This window comes from Lepidothrix coronata, unplaced genomic scaffold (assembly GCF_001604755.1).
Source record: "Lepidothrix coronata isolate B3197 unplaced genomic scaffold, Lepidothrix_coronata-1.0 Scaffold14, whole genome shotgun sequence".
Lineage (NCBI taxonomy): Eukaryota > Metazoa > Chordata > Aves > Passeriformes > Pipridae > Lepidothrix > Lepidothrix coronata.
Window position 1 is genome coordinate 469,681 of NW_016690194.1, and position 16,538 is coordinate 486,218.

The 16,538-nt window shown below is 37.3% G+C and overlaps 1 protein-coding gene across 26 annotated transcripts in view; it reads left to right on the forward strand.

Annotated features, from left to right (window-relative positions):
* The window catches only part of CNTLN (centlein), a 272,029-nt gene that overhangs the window by 126,784 nt on the left and 128,707 nt on the right, over positions 1 to 16,538 (forward strand). For 25 of the 26 annotated variants that reach the window (XR_001873367.1, XR_001873366.1, XR_001873371.1 and 22 more), the window contains 2 exons: positions 1,115 to 1,248; positions 9,689 to 9,851. The exons of the other annotated variant lie outside the window; for it this stretch is intronic. Coding sequence is in view for 18 of the 25 variants with exons in the window: in XM_017806135.1 (XP_017661624.1) it covers positions 1,115 to 1,248; positions 9,689 to 9,851 (297 nt within the window). In the remaining 7 variants the exon portion in view is untranslated. The remainder of the gene's footprint in view (positions 1 to 1,114; positions 1,249 to 9,688; positions 9,852 to 16,538) is intronic. 26 annotated transcript variants of the gene reach the window in all.

Sequence of the window (16,538 nt, forward strand, 5' to 3'; positions counted from 1 at the left end):
ATGTTTAAAGAGAAACAATTAATTATTTACATTTCAGTTAAAAAAACATTTTGATAACTTCAATATGTGAAGCATCATTGCTGAAAGGGAAAAATGTGCATTTTTTATCTCTTTAACTAAGTCTATATGTAAATGGAAAACTAATATACGCTTAGCAGTAGATTAGGGATGCTATTCTACTATGGGTTTTTTATTTTAAATTATTGATGAATCCTGGAATATTTGCCTTACTGAGAACAAGTGATTTCATCTGTGAGTGGTGTAATACCAAAGCAGGTCTAAGGCTGTTGCCACCTTCTCAAACTCTGTTCTAGATATTGCTGTAATATTTATATTTCCATTCTTACCTCAAAACACTCTGTGGAGAATAGTCATACGAAGCTTCTTAAGGATTGATATACTCTTCTGAGGGAACTCTAGCAAGGTTTATGTAGAGATTGAGGTCTTGCTTGAGTAAGTTGCCTTGCTGCTTTATTTCTCGTATACACTTTCACAGTTTGCTAACTAACTTATGCAGTAAGGCTTATGATAAAAGGCAAACTCTTGCTTACTTGCATTGTTTTCAGAGCACTTCCAGAAATTTTCTTGCATGGTATTTCTTTTCCTGAAGAAACTGTTCCTTGCACTGAATTAGCAGTGCAAAACCAGAGCAAGATTTAAGCAGTCTCAAAAATGAATCTATATCTATGTTTCTTAGTTGATCTACACATCATTGTGAATTTTTTGGAGAGCTTAAAACAGTAAAGCTGCTGGTTTTTTTTTTTTAAGGAATTTCTACTTAAAAAACAAAGTTTTATCAATTCAGTAGTTAAATTGGGTACTATTATTTTGCAAAGATTTGATTCAGGATTCTCCTTCCACATCCAGCAATAGAGTTAAGGAAAACTTGTTAAAGAACAGATGGCCAACTAAAATTTGAAATACACCTTTTTTTCTGGTATTTCACATTTTTCATACATGCACGTATACACATATTTATGTATTTGCTTAGACCGCAGTAAATGTATTCAGGTACGTGCACGCCATATATCTATATCCATAGATGACATGCATAGTAGATTTTAACTGTTTCTTATACGTTATCTTCAATGCATTTAAAATGCTTTCTTTGCAGAATTTGAAAACTGATTTAGCAGAGGCAAGAGAACAAATAAAAGAGTTACGCAGTATATGCGGTAACTTGTCATCTCTGGTAGCTGTGAAACAGGAACAACTCTTCCGAAAGAATTGTGATGTGATCAAAGCTAAGTAAGTATTTCATAATTTCATTACCTTCAAGTCTGAATCTTCTCGAAAAGGCTACTGTTCCACTTACAAAGCAGTATTTTGCATTAGAAGTATTTTTGTGCAACAGTGTACTTTAATATCATTCTGTTCCACAGGATGTAAGGCTTTTGAAAGACTACCAGTTTATGTAGACTAACTCTGATATATTTTGACACTTGGTCTATTTTACCAGTTTTTGAGTAGGTATAGACTTGTACACTTCTGTAATTGGCGTTGGGTCAGAGAACTACCAATCTCTACTGAAAGTAACAAACTAACAATATGATTGGTGGCATAAATATTAATTAATGAGGCTAAATGCCCTGAACTTGGAAAAGCTTTAAACCTAAGTTTGACTTTCTAATGAGGGTCAAATCTGACAAGTCAGCAAAAATCTACATAGGCCTGTGCTAAATGTTTAAAGCGCAGTGACTTAAGCTTTATTTTAAGTCTCACACACTATTTCTTTACACTGAACCTGTAAGATCAGTGCTGCATTATTTGAGTCTTGGAAAAGAAATGAAGGACAGAATGAATTATATGAATTGACTAGACTACTGAATTCCTCAGAATGAAGGTAATGGCAGAAGACAATCAGTTACTTTAGGTGGATTGTCAGGAAATTGTCCATTTTTCACTTCTTAGTTTCAGAAGCATACACAGTACTTTGCTTCTATGTTAGACAAATAATATTCCCTTCAATATTCCTTAAAACTGTGGTTATACCTGAAGAGCTGCAGTTGGGATGTAGAAATCATTGGTATGGATACTTCTCTTTGCTTTCCAGGCAGAAATAATCTTTCTATAGGGAGTCAGTATCTAAGTGTTTTTGGAAAAAAAGCCCCAAGAAATATTTTTGATGCATCTGACCTTAATTGTTACCCTAGTATTTGTTGAAATCTCTGCAAGAAAAATGATATATTATTATTTTCATGTTTAAAAGGAATAAATACCAGTTGAGTTTCAAAAAGTCAATAAAAATAGGCAAGTTTATTGGGAAATTGTACTGATAGAGGCAGTCAATGGAATTTGTGAAATTCAGCAATGGACTAATAGAAATTATTCTCAGTATTATATATATGTGTGAGAGGACTAGGGACAGCGAAGAAGGCATTTTAAGGTTGGATAGTTAAGGTAAGAAAATTTACTACTTGATGGTTTCGATTTACAATAGTCTGAATCGGCCAAATCATTGAACTTCAAATTTCTCAAAATGTTGTATTCTTTGCTATTCACTGGAGCTGAAAAAGACCTTATTTGCAAATGTCTCTATTCTCCGCACTGCTCTGTCTCCTTGTGTCCTGGTTTTAGATAGGGTGTAGTTAATTTCTTCTCAGTAGCTGTTATAGAGCTGTGTTTTGGACAGTGCTTATTGGATTGAGAATGGTGTTGATAACAAACTGATGTGGGTTTTTTGTGCTAAGCTGTGTTTATCCTAAGTCAAGGATTTATTTTTTTTCTTTGTCCCATGCCCTGCCAGTGGGAGGGAACACAGCTGGGACAGGTGGCCGGAACTGACCAAAGGGATATTCCACACCATAGAATGTCATGCCCAGTATATAAACCAGGGGGGAGTTACCTGGAAGGGGGACTGACCTGGGTTCAGAAAGGGAGGCCTGACATCAGTCAGTGGGTGGTGAACAATTGCATTGTACATCACTTTTTCCTTTTTATTATCATTATTGATATTATTTACCACAATTTTTTATTTTATTTTCAATTATGAAACTGTTTTTATCTCAACATGCAAGTTTTACTTAGATTCTCCTCCCCATTCAACCTGGGTCAGGGGGTCGGGTGTTGAGAGAGTGGCTGCAAGGTGCTTGATTTCTACCAGAGCTTAAATCACGACACCCTGTCTGCTGCCTTCCTACCTTCCCCACCTTCTTCCTTTTTTAAAACAGACCAGGAACACAGTTGTAATTATTAGAAACAAACTCTGGAAGAACAAAGGAAGGAAACAGGCTTCCTTCATTTGTTGTCTTTTTTCATAGGGAGCATAGGCAGATCCAGAAAAATACACCTTGACCTCACTGGGTTTAATTTCAAACTCCTGAATGAGTTGAGAAATTCATTCCCTGGTTATATTTTTCATGTTTGCATTCAGTACAGATTTTCTGGATCTATTTAGAGTCCCTGATAGCCTTTCCATTCTCATGTTTTCAAAGAACATAAAATCTTGCCCATTGTTTCTGAAGATTAATTCCAATGCATCTCTGTGATTTTTGTTTTAAAATTATGCTAATGTAGGATCTAGAACTTTTTGATCTGAGCAGTTGGTGGTCTGAGTCTCACTGACACAGAGCTCTGGTGGAACTCTGAACATCAAACTGGAGAGATTTCCTTGACTCACTGAGACTTTAGCCTTGCTGTCACAGGTATCCAGAAAATGTTAAACTGCTTGCAAATATAGTAAACTCTATTCTAAAATGAATTAGAATTTCTTGCCCCTGTATTTTTAGTGGAAGTGTGGGCCATGACTTTATTCCTTTGATTAGTGCATAGTCCAAATGTATCCCTGATGATTTTCCAAGTACTTCTTTTGTAGTAATATTGGGTTTTCTTCCCCCTTAGTTCACACTCTTGTCAGATTTGAGTACCAAAACTGTCCCTACCCTTAACAATAGTAATGATTTTAAAATAGTTATTGTCAGGACAAGGTGTCAAATATTTTGAGTCTTTCTGCAGTCCAGTTTCTACTGTCTTTGTGTAGCATTCTTGCCATACTGAAAGCAAAGTCTACTAAGGATATTGGAACAACCATCTTACTTTAGTAGTTGAAATAATTTAGTGATGCTTCTATTTTGACTTAAGAAAGACCTGGCTTTTTTATATCATGCTGATTATTGTTGTGCAAAGAGTACAGTAATTTCTGTAAATTTCTTCATTTCCCATTGTATTCATCTTGAGGTATTATATTGGAGACAGAGAGGTATTTTTTAATTCCTCACTACTACCTAGTGATTTCACCATTAAGTGAATTTAAATGCTCTCAGTGTATCATAGTTTTTTTGTTTATGGGAAGTGTAGGGATGATGGGGAAAAAGTAGACTTAAGGAGTGCTTCAGTTTGGGTCTTAGCTGATAGAATATTGGTTTTTTCAAATACTGTTGCTTGTGGTGACTTTTTTCTTAAATTTGTGTTTGTTTAGAGTTACAGTATATTGAAACGTTTTATCAATATGTGCTTATATTTGTATACGCATATCCTACTTATATCTATGTATATACACTTTCACATATAATTTATATATTTTATGTGTAGATGTATATATTTCTATATCTCTGTTTATGTACTTATAGATGCCTATGTATACTTATCTATGGGTGTGTATATAGGCACTTATATTTTAAATGTAACTCATTACCTTTGTTCCATTCAATTTTCAATTTTTGATTGTTTCTTCTCTACATGCTCACCCAAAAGTACGATTTTTCTGGGGACACGTGCCAGGCGGGTGTCTGTCTTGTAGAGTTGTTTACTAGTTCACTGCTTTGAGTAAGCATGTTAATATACATTTTGATCAGAAATTAATTTTTATCTTGTAACTTTTTTTTTGGATTATCATGGGCTTGATTTTACATACTCTCTTTGAGCAACTTGCTCAAAGCAAAGTAGTAACAATCACACAGAATCACTAAGTGGCTGAGGCTGTGGAGATTGTGTAGTTCTGCTGCCCCAGCAGGTTGTTAAACACTAGATCAGTGATTATTGGGTCAGAACCACTTTGGCGGGAGGGTGGGAGGGCGTGTGTGTGAAGGAGGAAGGGATGGGTCAAAACTCATGGAGGTGAGGTGGCGTCGTATCCCTCATGGCAGGCCCCTGGAACCCACACGAGGAAGCCCCGGTGTAGCTGTCAGTCACAAACAGCCCAGGAAAACTACAACACACCACACCTCCTGCAACCCCTAACCCAGCCACAGATTGGCAGGGACAGTGAGGACACTGCCCCTCAGCCTGGCCTAGAACCCCAGAGTGGATGGTGGGTCAGAGACCCCAGCTGGGGGGGCTGGCCATGGGATCCAGAGCAGAAAAAACCAAAAGCATATGTTTGCCATGTGTCATGGCCCTGCCACTTGGATGTGTGAGAGCTGATCTTCCACAAAGTCTCAGTGGTAGCTTTATGATCTCTCTTTCCCTGTTTCTCCTTCTCTCTTTTTGCTCTCTCTGCTTCTCTTTCTTTGCTCCTTTTTTGATGCTTTGGGTGGCTTGGAGCTGGAGGGAATGGGTTTTGACTTAAGTGTTGAGGATTAGTATGTGGTGGATTGGTATTGTGGTGGAACATTTTGTCTAGCTTGTGTAGTGCCTTTTTTGAACCTTTGCCAGATTCCCTTGTTTTCTCCCCTCAATTAATAAAGAAACCCCTTGGGAACAAGTCTGTGGCTTATTCTCTTGATGCTATCTCAAGGTATTAAAGAACCCTATATCTATATTTAAAAGTAAAACTCCTGGCTGGGCTCATGAGCTTGCAGCTCCCAGAGTTGGAGTGTTACACAGCTGCAGCCCTCTACTCCAGCAGTATCAGCTACAACAGGGCTATCCAGTATTGTTGTGTCCAGTTGAGTTTGAGTATGTCCAAGAATGGATACTCTGCAACATCTCTGGGTAGTCTTTTCCACTGTGTGGCCGTTTTTAAAGGATAAAACCACTTTATTATATTTAGCTGGAATTCCATCTGATTTTTGTTTGTGCTTATTGACTCTTTTCCTTTCATTGTGCATCACTTAGAAAAGTCTGTCTGCATCTTCTTTCTAGACTCCCATCAGGTATTTATACATCTTGATAGTTTACCTCTGAACTTTCCCTTCTCCAGGCTGAGCAGCCCCAGCTTTCCCAGCCCAGCAGATGCTCCAATATTTTCACTGTCTTTATGGTCCTCCACTGGGCTCAGTCCATCATTTCCATGTCTCTCCCTTCCTGGGGAGCCCAGAATCAGACAAGCATCAAGATCTGCCTTAAAACTTTTGAATAGAGGGGAAGGATCACCTTCCTCCCCCTGCTGGCAGCACTGTTCTCCGTGCAGCTCAGGGTGTCACTGGCCTTTGGCACAAGACCACATCACTGGCTGATGGTCAATCAGGTGTCCACCAGAATCCCCAGAGCACTTTCTGACAAGTTGCTTTCCAGCTTGTCAGTCCCCAGACTGTGCTTTTAAATGGGGTTATTGCTCCCCAGGGCTGGTAATTTGTACTTGTCTTTGTTGAACTTCAGGCCATTTGTCCAGCCTGTGAAGGACTCTCTCAATGGCAGTACAAACATCTGTTGAAACAATTAACACCCCCCATTTTTGTGTCATCAGCAAAGTTGCCACTGTGCACTCTGTCCCGTTGTCCAGGTCATTAAGGAAGATGTTAAAAAGTGGTGGCCCCAGTGTTAGCCCCTAGGATGCTCCACAAGTACCTGGCCTCGAACTGGTCTTTGTGCCACTGATCATAACTCTTTAAACCTGGTATAGTTCTACAAGGTTCAAGGGAAACTTACTGTCCACTTACCTACGCTGTACCTCATCAGTCCATCTATTGGCATTTTATAGGAGACAATGTCAAAAGCCTTACTGCAATCAAAGCACACTGCACCCACTGCTCACCCCTTGTCCACTGAGATAGTAATTTCATCGGAGAAGGCTGCCAGGCCAGTTAGGCGTTATTTCCTCTTTGTGAATTCCTTATGACCACTCCCAGTGATTATCTTGTCCTTTATGTGGTTCATCACCTTCCCAGGGACTAAGGTATGGTTGATTGCTGGTAGTTTCCCAGACCCTTCTTCTTGAACATAGTTCTTCCTGAAGAACCTCTATCCATGCATGTCCATGCTTCAGTCATGTGAGTTGTCCCAGCTTGTCTCTATGATCCCAATGACCCCTGCAGATCTTTCATTCCGCCAGAGATTTTCCATGGGGGTGTGCTGTGTGCATTTGAACAGCAACTTCAGATGCGTACGCAGTTGTGTTTATTTCCCAGAAAGACCCTTAAGAGCCTCCCCCATACTATCAACACTCCCTTATTTATGTGCATATGGTGGAGGTAGTCTTCCCTGAGTGTTCTGATGCTCATCACATGGTCTTTTCTGTCCATATTTACCTGTGTCCCTTGCTTGCCAGCCCAGGCCACAGCTTCCTCACTTGTTATTTCATCAACATCGCTGTCCTCTACCATTCCTAGTTTAAAGCTCCCATCATCAAATTGGCCTGTCTGTTGTCAAAGGTGCTTAATTCTGTGTATTTATTTGTATTGCACCATTGGTACTGAAGAATTCCTGGTAGGATGAGCATAATTTCCTTTTTCCTCTATAAAAATGAAATAAAAGAAGGATCCCCCATTGATTTGTAATGTAAAAATAGTGCCTCATTCACTGAAGAGGAAAGCAAGTTAAAGTATGTATCTGAATAAATAAAGTTTGATTTTTAAAATGTGTTGTAAGGGTGGTGACAGTTTCCTTACATTTGGAAATCCTTGGATTTAACATGAGAAAACATGTTAATGTGTTCTGACCGTGCTGCAGCTGTTGTGTGACTGCAAGGTTTAGCTTTCCCCCCATCCTCTCCCCTTAAGGATTTGACTCAAACCCTGATAAAAGTCATCAAAAAAAGATTCCCATTGACCTTAATACACTCTGTGGGCAGATCACTAGAGAACACATAATACTGAGCATTCTCGAGTGACAGACACAGATAACTGCATTGATGTTTGCATACAAATTAAAGAGCAGCAATATAGCAGACTGGTCTTGGCAATAGTTACTGCCAACGTTTCCAGCAGTATCTGAGGATTCAATGTTATCCCATGTTTTTCCCTTCAACAACAAAACGAAGATCTGATTGGAGAACCTGTGTAAAGTTAATATAATCTGTGTTTTAACTGCAGTGAAAAGTTGTGTCATTTCTACTTGAACTGCTTGTTTGGAGACCTGTTGTACAGCTGCCAGAAAGTGCAGATATATTACTGTGTTCTTATTTCTGCTGCTGTGTTTCTGAGCAGAATTAAATTAGTACATATGAAGTACATACTGCAGTTGTACTTTGGTTTTCTTAATGTCTTTAATGTACCTCTGCCCTTGTTAGCTTTGGGGAACCACTTTACATTTCATGAAGAACGGTAGGATTTACTGTTAAGTCCTAGTAAGCATAGTGAGCATGTTAAGTGTCATCCTGTGTTGGTCTGTTAACAGGCTTTTTTAAACAGTTCATTTTAACAAAGTTAAGTTGTCTGACTGTCCTGTTGTGGTCCATGTAATTTAAATTCTTATGTAATTATTCAGATGTATTTTTTTTTGAATTATCATCCTATTAAATAGTGACAAAGGTCTTCAGAAATGTTTTTTGGAAAGTTCCCTTAAAATATTTTCTTTGTCATTCTGCTTTTTCTCTGGAAAACACAATGAAGTTGGTATTTCTGCTTACCTTTTGTATGCTAATAGTTGCCTGGACATCTCAGCCGTATTATAAAATTGCAATGATAACTCCTGTTGTAAATAATTATTCTAGGTGCAAAGATGATGTTTATGTGTTGGAGGTTACAGACACAATTCTTTGAGGAAATAAGGAAGAAAATTAGTTGGAGTGCTAAGTGTATATTTGAGTATCTGTATGTCTGCGAGATATGCTTGTGAATTAAAAAGCAAACTAAGCATAAAATATGTAAATAGGGATTAATAGTTATCTGAACTTTTAATATATGTTACAGAAAATATTTTAAATTTTTAATCATCGTTTATAATAAGTAAGAGTTACTGATCTTCATTCTTAGTTTAGAAAATCCATCAGCAGTACAGTTAAATTATCAAGCAAGCTGATTATAGTAGCTTTATCCTATGGTTATATTACAGTGTGATTCCTATTATTGTCTTCATAGAACTTTTTATTATTTTATGTAATACACATTGCAGTTTTTGCTTATTTTGCTTATGGTTGTTGCAGTATGCTGTACGTGTAGACAAAAAATAATTTATCAGCAAACATACTTCGTGTGTCTAGGGAGCAGGTGCATTTCAGAAAAGAGACTTGCTTCAAACATACTCTGAAAGTTAAGAAAAACTTGTATCTCCTTCTGATAGTTCTAGTTTAAAAAAAGGAAAACTTATTTTACAGTCAATGTGTTCTACATATTTTACATTTTGACACTGCTGAAGAGTTAACTGAATATTGATTAGAAAACAATGCAGTAGTGAAAATCCATTTATTTTAGAACAGTTAATGCATTAGAGGGAAATTGAAAGGCATTCCATTTTGAACCTAAACTGCTTTGTAGATATTTCTCAAAAGCATGTGATATTTTATATGTAACTTCTAGTGTTTGCAAGGAAATTGGCAGAAAAAATAAATGGAAATAGAAAGCTCATTATCTACAGTAAAGTTATTTGAATACAATTTTTTAATGGAGTTTGTTCTTTTTTTGAATTTCTTTTCATTGCTCTTTTTGCACAGGAAGGAGTTACAGGAGTTGCAGAATCTTTGTGGACAAAACACTGAATATACAGCACAGCAGGCTGAGCTGATAAAGCAGGTTCAGGCTCTCAATGCTAATACACAAAAAGTAATGAAAGACCAAGAAGATGCTCACACAGCTGAAATAACATTATATCAAAAAGTACGTTATTCTGCTTTATGATCACAGGGTTCATTTTAATATCCATCTGTACAATATCAGTGGACAGAGTAACCAAAGCACTTTGTAGTGTTGTATCCTTTATATGTCTATATTTTTATTGTTGCAAAATATGGTTGAGTAGCAGAGTTTATTGGCTCAATTACATACCTGTGCATACATTGGATTGATGAGCCTTAAAAATTAAGATTTTGTTGCATCTGAAGAAAAATAGGAATGAGTTGCAAAGTATATAAATTTCTTTATGTAATTTTGTGTTATTTGTGTTTATTTCTTCCTCTGCTGGAGGACAGGAGCTTTTAGTTACTGAATTCTCCAAATTGGTTTTCTTAGTTTGGTGGAAGAAATTCCTTTTACTTGTAAACAATGTATGTGTGTGAATCGCAAATAATTTTAGTGATTTAAGATGCAAAAACCTGCTCTATCAAAATTAAGTGTTGCTATAGTATCTTTTTAAAATATTTACACTTGCAGACCAGTTTCATATTTTTGGTGACTGTCAGGGAAAATGCTGAGCTGGCACACGTGTACTACTCAGAACTTCTTTTAGGTTACCAAGTTATATGGATCTGTTTTTCAGTTTATAAGAAATATGGAAGATACGTTTGCTTCCGTTTTAGAAACATTGAGAAGGAAGAAGACAAGTAATAAGTTGTATATATAATTTTTACACACCTTTTACCATCTTGGAACTACTTTCACAAATTGTGTACTGCCAGTGCTTTTTCCCAAAAAGGTATCTCCCTCTGTCATCTTACTTAGAGTGTGCAGTTTGTGATAAAATTGTGAAACTAGGCCTCAGTCAAGCCAGAATCAGTACTGGGTTTCTAAAGATGTTTTTGATTAGCATTTTATAGCTCATAGTGCCCAGCACATTTTTTGTGTACTTAATGCTGTACTGTGTGCTGCAGTTTGCATTATAAATTTTGTGGAATTATAATTTTTTGTGGAATACCAGCATAAAGAGCTCCTGTATAGATAAAGGAAGAAAAAATCCCCCACCCTACAAAGCTCTACAGTTTACTATTGACTGCAGTGATGACAGACATTAAGTCTCTCATACATTACAGTAGTAACCGAGTCAAGGAACAGGTTGTTCAGAACATTTATGAGGCAACAGGAGTTTACCTATGTGGGGCAGACAAAGTAAATTATAGAATGAAAAAAAGAGAGCATGTAGGTAATATGTAAATATGTTAAAAAAAAAAAGGAAGTAAAAGAAAAAGAAGTAAAAAAAGGAGAAGTGAAGTTCCCAAGGTCAGAGTGGAATAGAATTTATAATGTTTGTGGCAAATTGAGTTGAGAGCTTTGGAAGGGAAAACAGACAATCCTGTTCTGTATTTCTGTTCTGTATCATGACAATCCTGTTCTGTATTTCTGATCAGAACTGTATAAAACACCCAACTGTAATTACTTCAAAGTAATATGCATTTTTCAAATCACAAGATACACAGTTCTACTGAAGTCACAGCAGGCGTTTGGAAAACTCAGTATCTATAGAAGTAATACAAATGTCTATTTTCTCCTTTGAATGAGAAAGGCAAACTATTGCAGACAAATGTTTTTTGTTTGTCTTCCCAGTATTAATAATATGCAGGCTGCAACAGCTAGATAAGGATGTGTCAGCTACTCCATAAACACAGTCACAAAGGAATATTTTCCTACTGCTTCAAATGGCATTGAGCCTATCAGCATGTACATCCTGTGATATATTGTCCCTTACCACAAGATCAGTGACCTCTCTGGTCAGATAGGCAGTATATGTTATAGCTTAGGCAGTGTGGTTGGCTCACATATTGCAAGTTCATTTTAACAGTCTACCATTGAGAAGAACAGATCTTTGTGCTGATGTTAAAGTGTAGTATGAAACAGTGGACTGAAAAAAGAAAAAACTTTTCTAATAAACCAGACAAAGGTCATAAACTTACGCTGGATTATGTGTAAATCCAGTCAAGACCACAAATTCTCTTCCAAGTCTAACTGTAGTGAGCAGCGCGTAAAGATCTGTAATCTCTTTTATCTATTTGCTTTGACTTTACATACTGCTTTTTTTTTCTCTAAGTGCAGATTTTAAGGATACTAAGTGTTCTACGTAACTCCTTTACATTAGAGCTTTTATGGAAACAAATTGGTATCTATTTCATATTGCAGCTGTAGTTCACATTCTCAAGGATAGAGAATATTTTTCTAAAATGTATAGCATCTGTTTTAGTGGTCCCAGATGCTCTGGGGAGTTCATTCCTGTGCTGGATTTAATGAGACTCCATAGATTTGTCCTCACCAACAATTTCAAGGTGGAGAGATTTCAATCAATACTAGGGATAATAAGACAAGAAGAGATTCTGAAGTCCTTAGCCAGCTTATCACAGTTTTCTGAAATTTACAATTTAAGGCCCTTGTTTTTATAATGCAGTACTTTCACTTGATCTGATGTGACCTTTAGGACCTATGTTAATCACACTGATTAAGTCTTTCAATGGAAGGCCCTTTTAGTGGAGCAGAAATATTCCAGTAATTTGTCATTCAATGAGAAATGATAATTCATGTCCTGTAACTCGGCTCTCAAATAGAGAATACTCTGGATAATGGTATAGTGCAAGTCTGTAATGAAGAAAACATTGTTCAATAGTTAGATTTTTGGTGTAATTAGAAAACATAGTAAGAGTTTTCAATTATGAGGTATTGTGGAAGTCTGCATCAAGTGCACCAGTAAGTAGATGAAAAATGTGAAAGTGATAGATATACTTTCAGATGTTAGTTTTGTACCTTTAGTTGCCTTTGCTAGTGTGTCAGTGTGTAGAGATAGTTTGCTTTCCTTCAAGCCTGAAAAATTGTAATCAGGGCATCAAGTTACTGTGTTTACCATATTAAGGTTAAATTTTACCATGTCCAGTATGTTTTGTAACTGCAACAACCTTTAAGCATAGTTAAAAATACATAAATGTGTTAATTTTTATGTAAGCAGCATCAAATTCACAAAATAAAAACTAAACCCATACAAATCTGTAAATGGCAGTAACAATGCAGGTTCTTACGCATATTGGAATGAAAAGTATAAGTTCTTTCACACATGATAAGAGAAAAACTATCTGTCCAGTCAAATATGGTGACATCCACATCAGTAATAAGTAAACCATCATTTTCCTAGTCCACTTTGTATATTAAAGTTTTGAGGAACTCAGATCTTCAACAGATTCACAGACTTTAGTTCAAGCTCAGATACTGTTTTCTATTGTTGGGAAGTGTGTTAATTAGCTTAGTCTTTGTTCTTGTATACCAAACATCAGTACAGTTGGTCACATGCTAGCAAGTAAATTTTGGCATCAGATGTGCCTGTAGGCTAAAGGCGAATAAATCCTGGGTAAACTCTGGTTCTTTTAGGGTGATGTTAAATTGTGGACTCAGAGGCGTTGATTTTCGTGCTTGAAAAGCCCTGTACTGATACTCTTAGTGTGCAGTAGTTCCTGTGTGTAGCGGTGTAGATTGGTATCTGCAGAATATTCAAGTATTTGGGAAAAAAAATTAATAATCTATAAATAAAATAAAACTAAACATCATAAAAGGGCTATGTACCGTTTGTCTGGAGTGTCTCTTCAGCTACAGCCTAGAGCTTTACCAGCAGATTTCTGTCCTTGTTCTTTGCAAGTTCTCATAAACAGCATGGCTTGTAAATGGCTTTCTGCAATGGTGCTATAATAATTTCCATTATAGTTTTAGTATGTCTTAATTTAGACTGACTTTTTTTTTATTTATGTGATTACTATATGGTCAATATTACTGTAGGTTAGGGTTCCTAAAAGACTGGATGTGGCACTGAGTGCTGTGGTTTAGTTGACATGATGAGTTTTGGTCAAAGGTTGAACTTGATGATCTTGAAGATCTATTCCAACCTTAGTGATTCTATGATTTTATTTACTCAGGTCTCTGTAATACACTTTTTTAGGGTGTGAGCATTTAGATAAAACATTTAACGTTGGAGAATATTTGTTCTATACCCAATGCTTATATATGGCTACTGTTATGTTTCATTAGATGGATCTACCTTAGTTCCTCACTGGAGATTTTGAAGGAAGTCTCCTAAATGTCCCCACTCCCTGTACTTTAGTTGATACCACAGAAAAATTCATGAGAGTATTAACTGAATGCCTTTTGGAGTATGGAACTGGAAATTTTGTCCAATGGGCGCTCCTGCAAAAATGTAAACATACCACAAGCAAACGGAAGAGAAGAGTTGTAGTTTGGTTGTTGTAGGAGAGGTGGCCATGTTGTGAGCCACGAGGAAGGGGCTCGGAGCCCCTTGGAGGGCTCTGCCCCCTCTGGCCCCCGGCTGGGGGGGCTACAGAGACTTGGAACAGTGTTAAGCTGGACTAAGTGTCTGTAGCTGAACCTGGAGATGTTTCTCCACTGTGAGCAGCAGCAGCAGCGGCAGAACTGCACTGACCAGAGCAGTGGCAGAGAGCCAGAAAAGATAAGATACGGCAGAGGCATTACAGCCAAGCAGGAGAGACACAGTGTTGTCCGAAGAAAGAGAGCTAGCAGCAGAGAGACAGAGTTTGGGGTAAGAACTGAACCAGACCCCCCAAACTCCCTTGAGACCTCCGGGAAAGGAGGGACATGGACTCCTATTAAGGGGAGGAGTTTTGGAATGCTGCAGCACCGGAGAGAGAGGAGCTAAGAAGCTCAAAGACATGACCGGAGCTGGACTGGGACGGCCAGATGGAATGCAGAGGGGGGTGATCTTGTTTCCCCCTCGCTGTTGCTGCCACGTTGGCAGTTGAGACAGAGCACAGGAGCTCTGCAAAGGGGAATTTGAATCCCCTGAGGAAGGGACTTTCACGAAGATGCCCCTGCATTTCGTGATATACCTGTGGTGAAGCGAGTCTTGTCCCTGCTGGCAGTCCACAGGTGAGGCCTTCGCTTGGACCGAAGGAGAGCCAAGGGGCTTGGAGACCCCCTTGTGTGTATTGAAAAGAGATCCAGCTACAACAACCCAGCTATCAACTGCTGCATGGAAGACAGATGAGGAGAACCTGCTGCCTTAGAAGATACTCCTGCTTTGAGACTAGAAGGGATCTGTCCTTCTTCCCTCCTGGACTTTTATTTGGAGGGGAGAAGAGATCTGATCCATTGTAAATACTTATGTCATGGTAGAGATAGTTGTGATCGTGTGTATAATGTATTGTAGTATTTATTTGTACAGTCATTGTAATATATTCCCTTTCCCCCATTTGGAGTCTGGTGTGTTTTGTCTGGAAAAAAAAACCCATTTCACATTGGATTGAGATGTGATAGGGGGCTAGGACTAGGGAATTAGAATTTTGGAGATCTCAAACCATGACAGTACCTTCACCTGCAATAATCTGTGCTGCCTGTCAGAGAAAGGGCAGCTGTAACGCCTTAGAAAGAGATTCTGAAAGTATAGTCAGTGCAACAGTTTTTGCAGAGCAGTCTTGTGTCACTTGCTAATGCTTTTTTTTTTTAAATACCAAGTGTCATAAAATGTAACAAAGAATTATTTTAAATATTTTCCTTTTTATTTCTATCTTGTAAACATAAATAGTTTTTCATAAGTTTGTTGGGGGATTACCAAGCTCACTGGGTAAATCTCATGTCCTGTTGACATTCAGGTAAGGTATAATCATTCACATAGGTACAGTCAAGATTCCACTCATTTCTTCTGTGAAGCTTGCTAGTTCTGAGATAAATAATTTACAATATTTTTTCTTTCTTTGGCTGTTCTATGCAATGTTCCTTCTCTAATCATCTGATCTTCATTTTACAATGCTTCTCCACACCTGAATTTCTTTATTAATGATAGACCTATTTCATCATGCTGTGCAAGTCTTTGTATTTTAGAATGTGCTCACTCTAATGTGATTAATTGTAGTGCCTCTTCTGAACAGGGTCAGAAATGAGCAGTAAACCCCCAAATAATCCAATATAAACATTATGCACTCATTAATCCACAAAACAGTAAAAGAAAATATGGGGATCCAAATAGAAATTTAGAAGCTGTTCCAGTTGTCTGTGGACAGTAGATGAAACTATTTATTTTTGTACAGATAATTTTAATTTTGAAAATTCCTGATGTTAAATTCCTTAAAAAAAGAATCTGTGTACTATTAAATAGTACATTGGTGGTGTTTAAAAAATATATAAACCTTAGTAAAGAGATGAACAGTATGAATGGTTTTTTGCACATAGGTTTTAGCTAGTTTTATGCTTGAAATATATGTGTTTTGTGTTTTAGTACTGTTTTCAAAGCAGGAAAGGTTGGAAAAGTTTGTGCAAGTCAAAAGATGTGCTATTTGTCTTGCCCTGACAAATGCTGACTACCAAATACCCATTAGCTGCATTAGGGGATGCAGCTGCCAACTAGGAAAAGACATCATATTTTTGATGTTCTCCATTCATCTTACTAGGATGCTACCTTTCAGATACTATAATTACAACCATTTAAGTACTTCTAGTCATAAAAACAGCAAATTGTCATACCAGGATGATCTAGCTAATGAGCTTATGTAGTTATAGCTGGAAGTAACTGTCTTGATGTTCCATTCATTTGGAAGGATATTATCTAAAAATGCATGTTTTTGATAAATGAACTGTTTATTTTCCTGTGAGATACTTACTGATTTTTCATAAGAAATTGGCTAATCTTGAACTTGC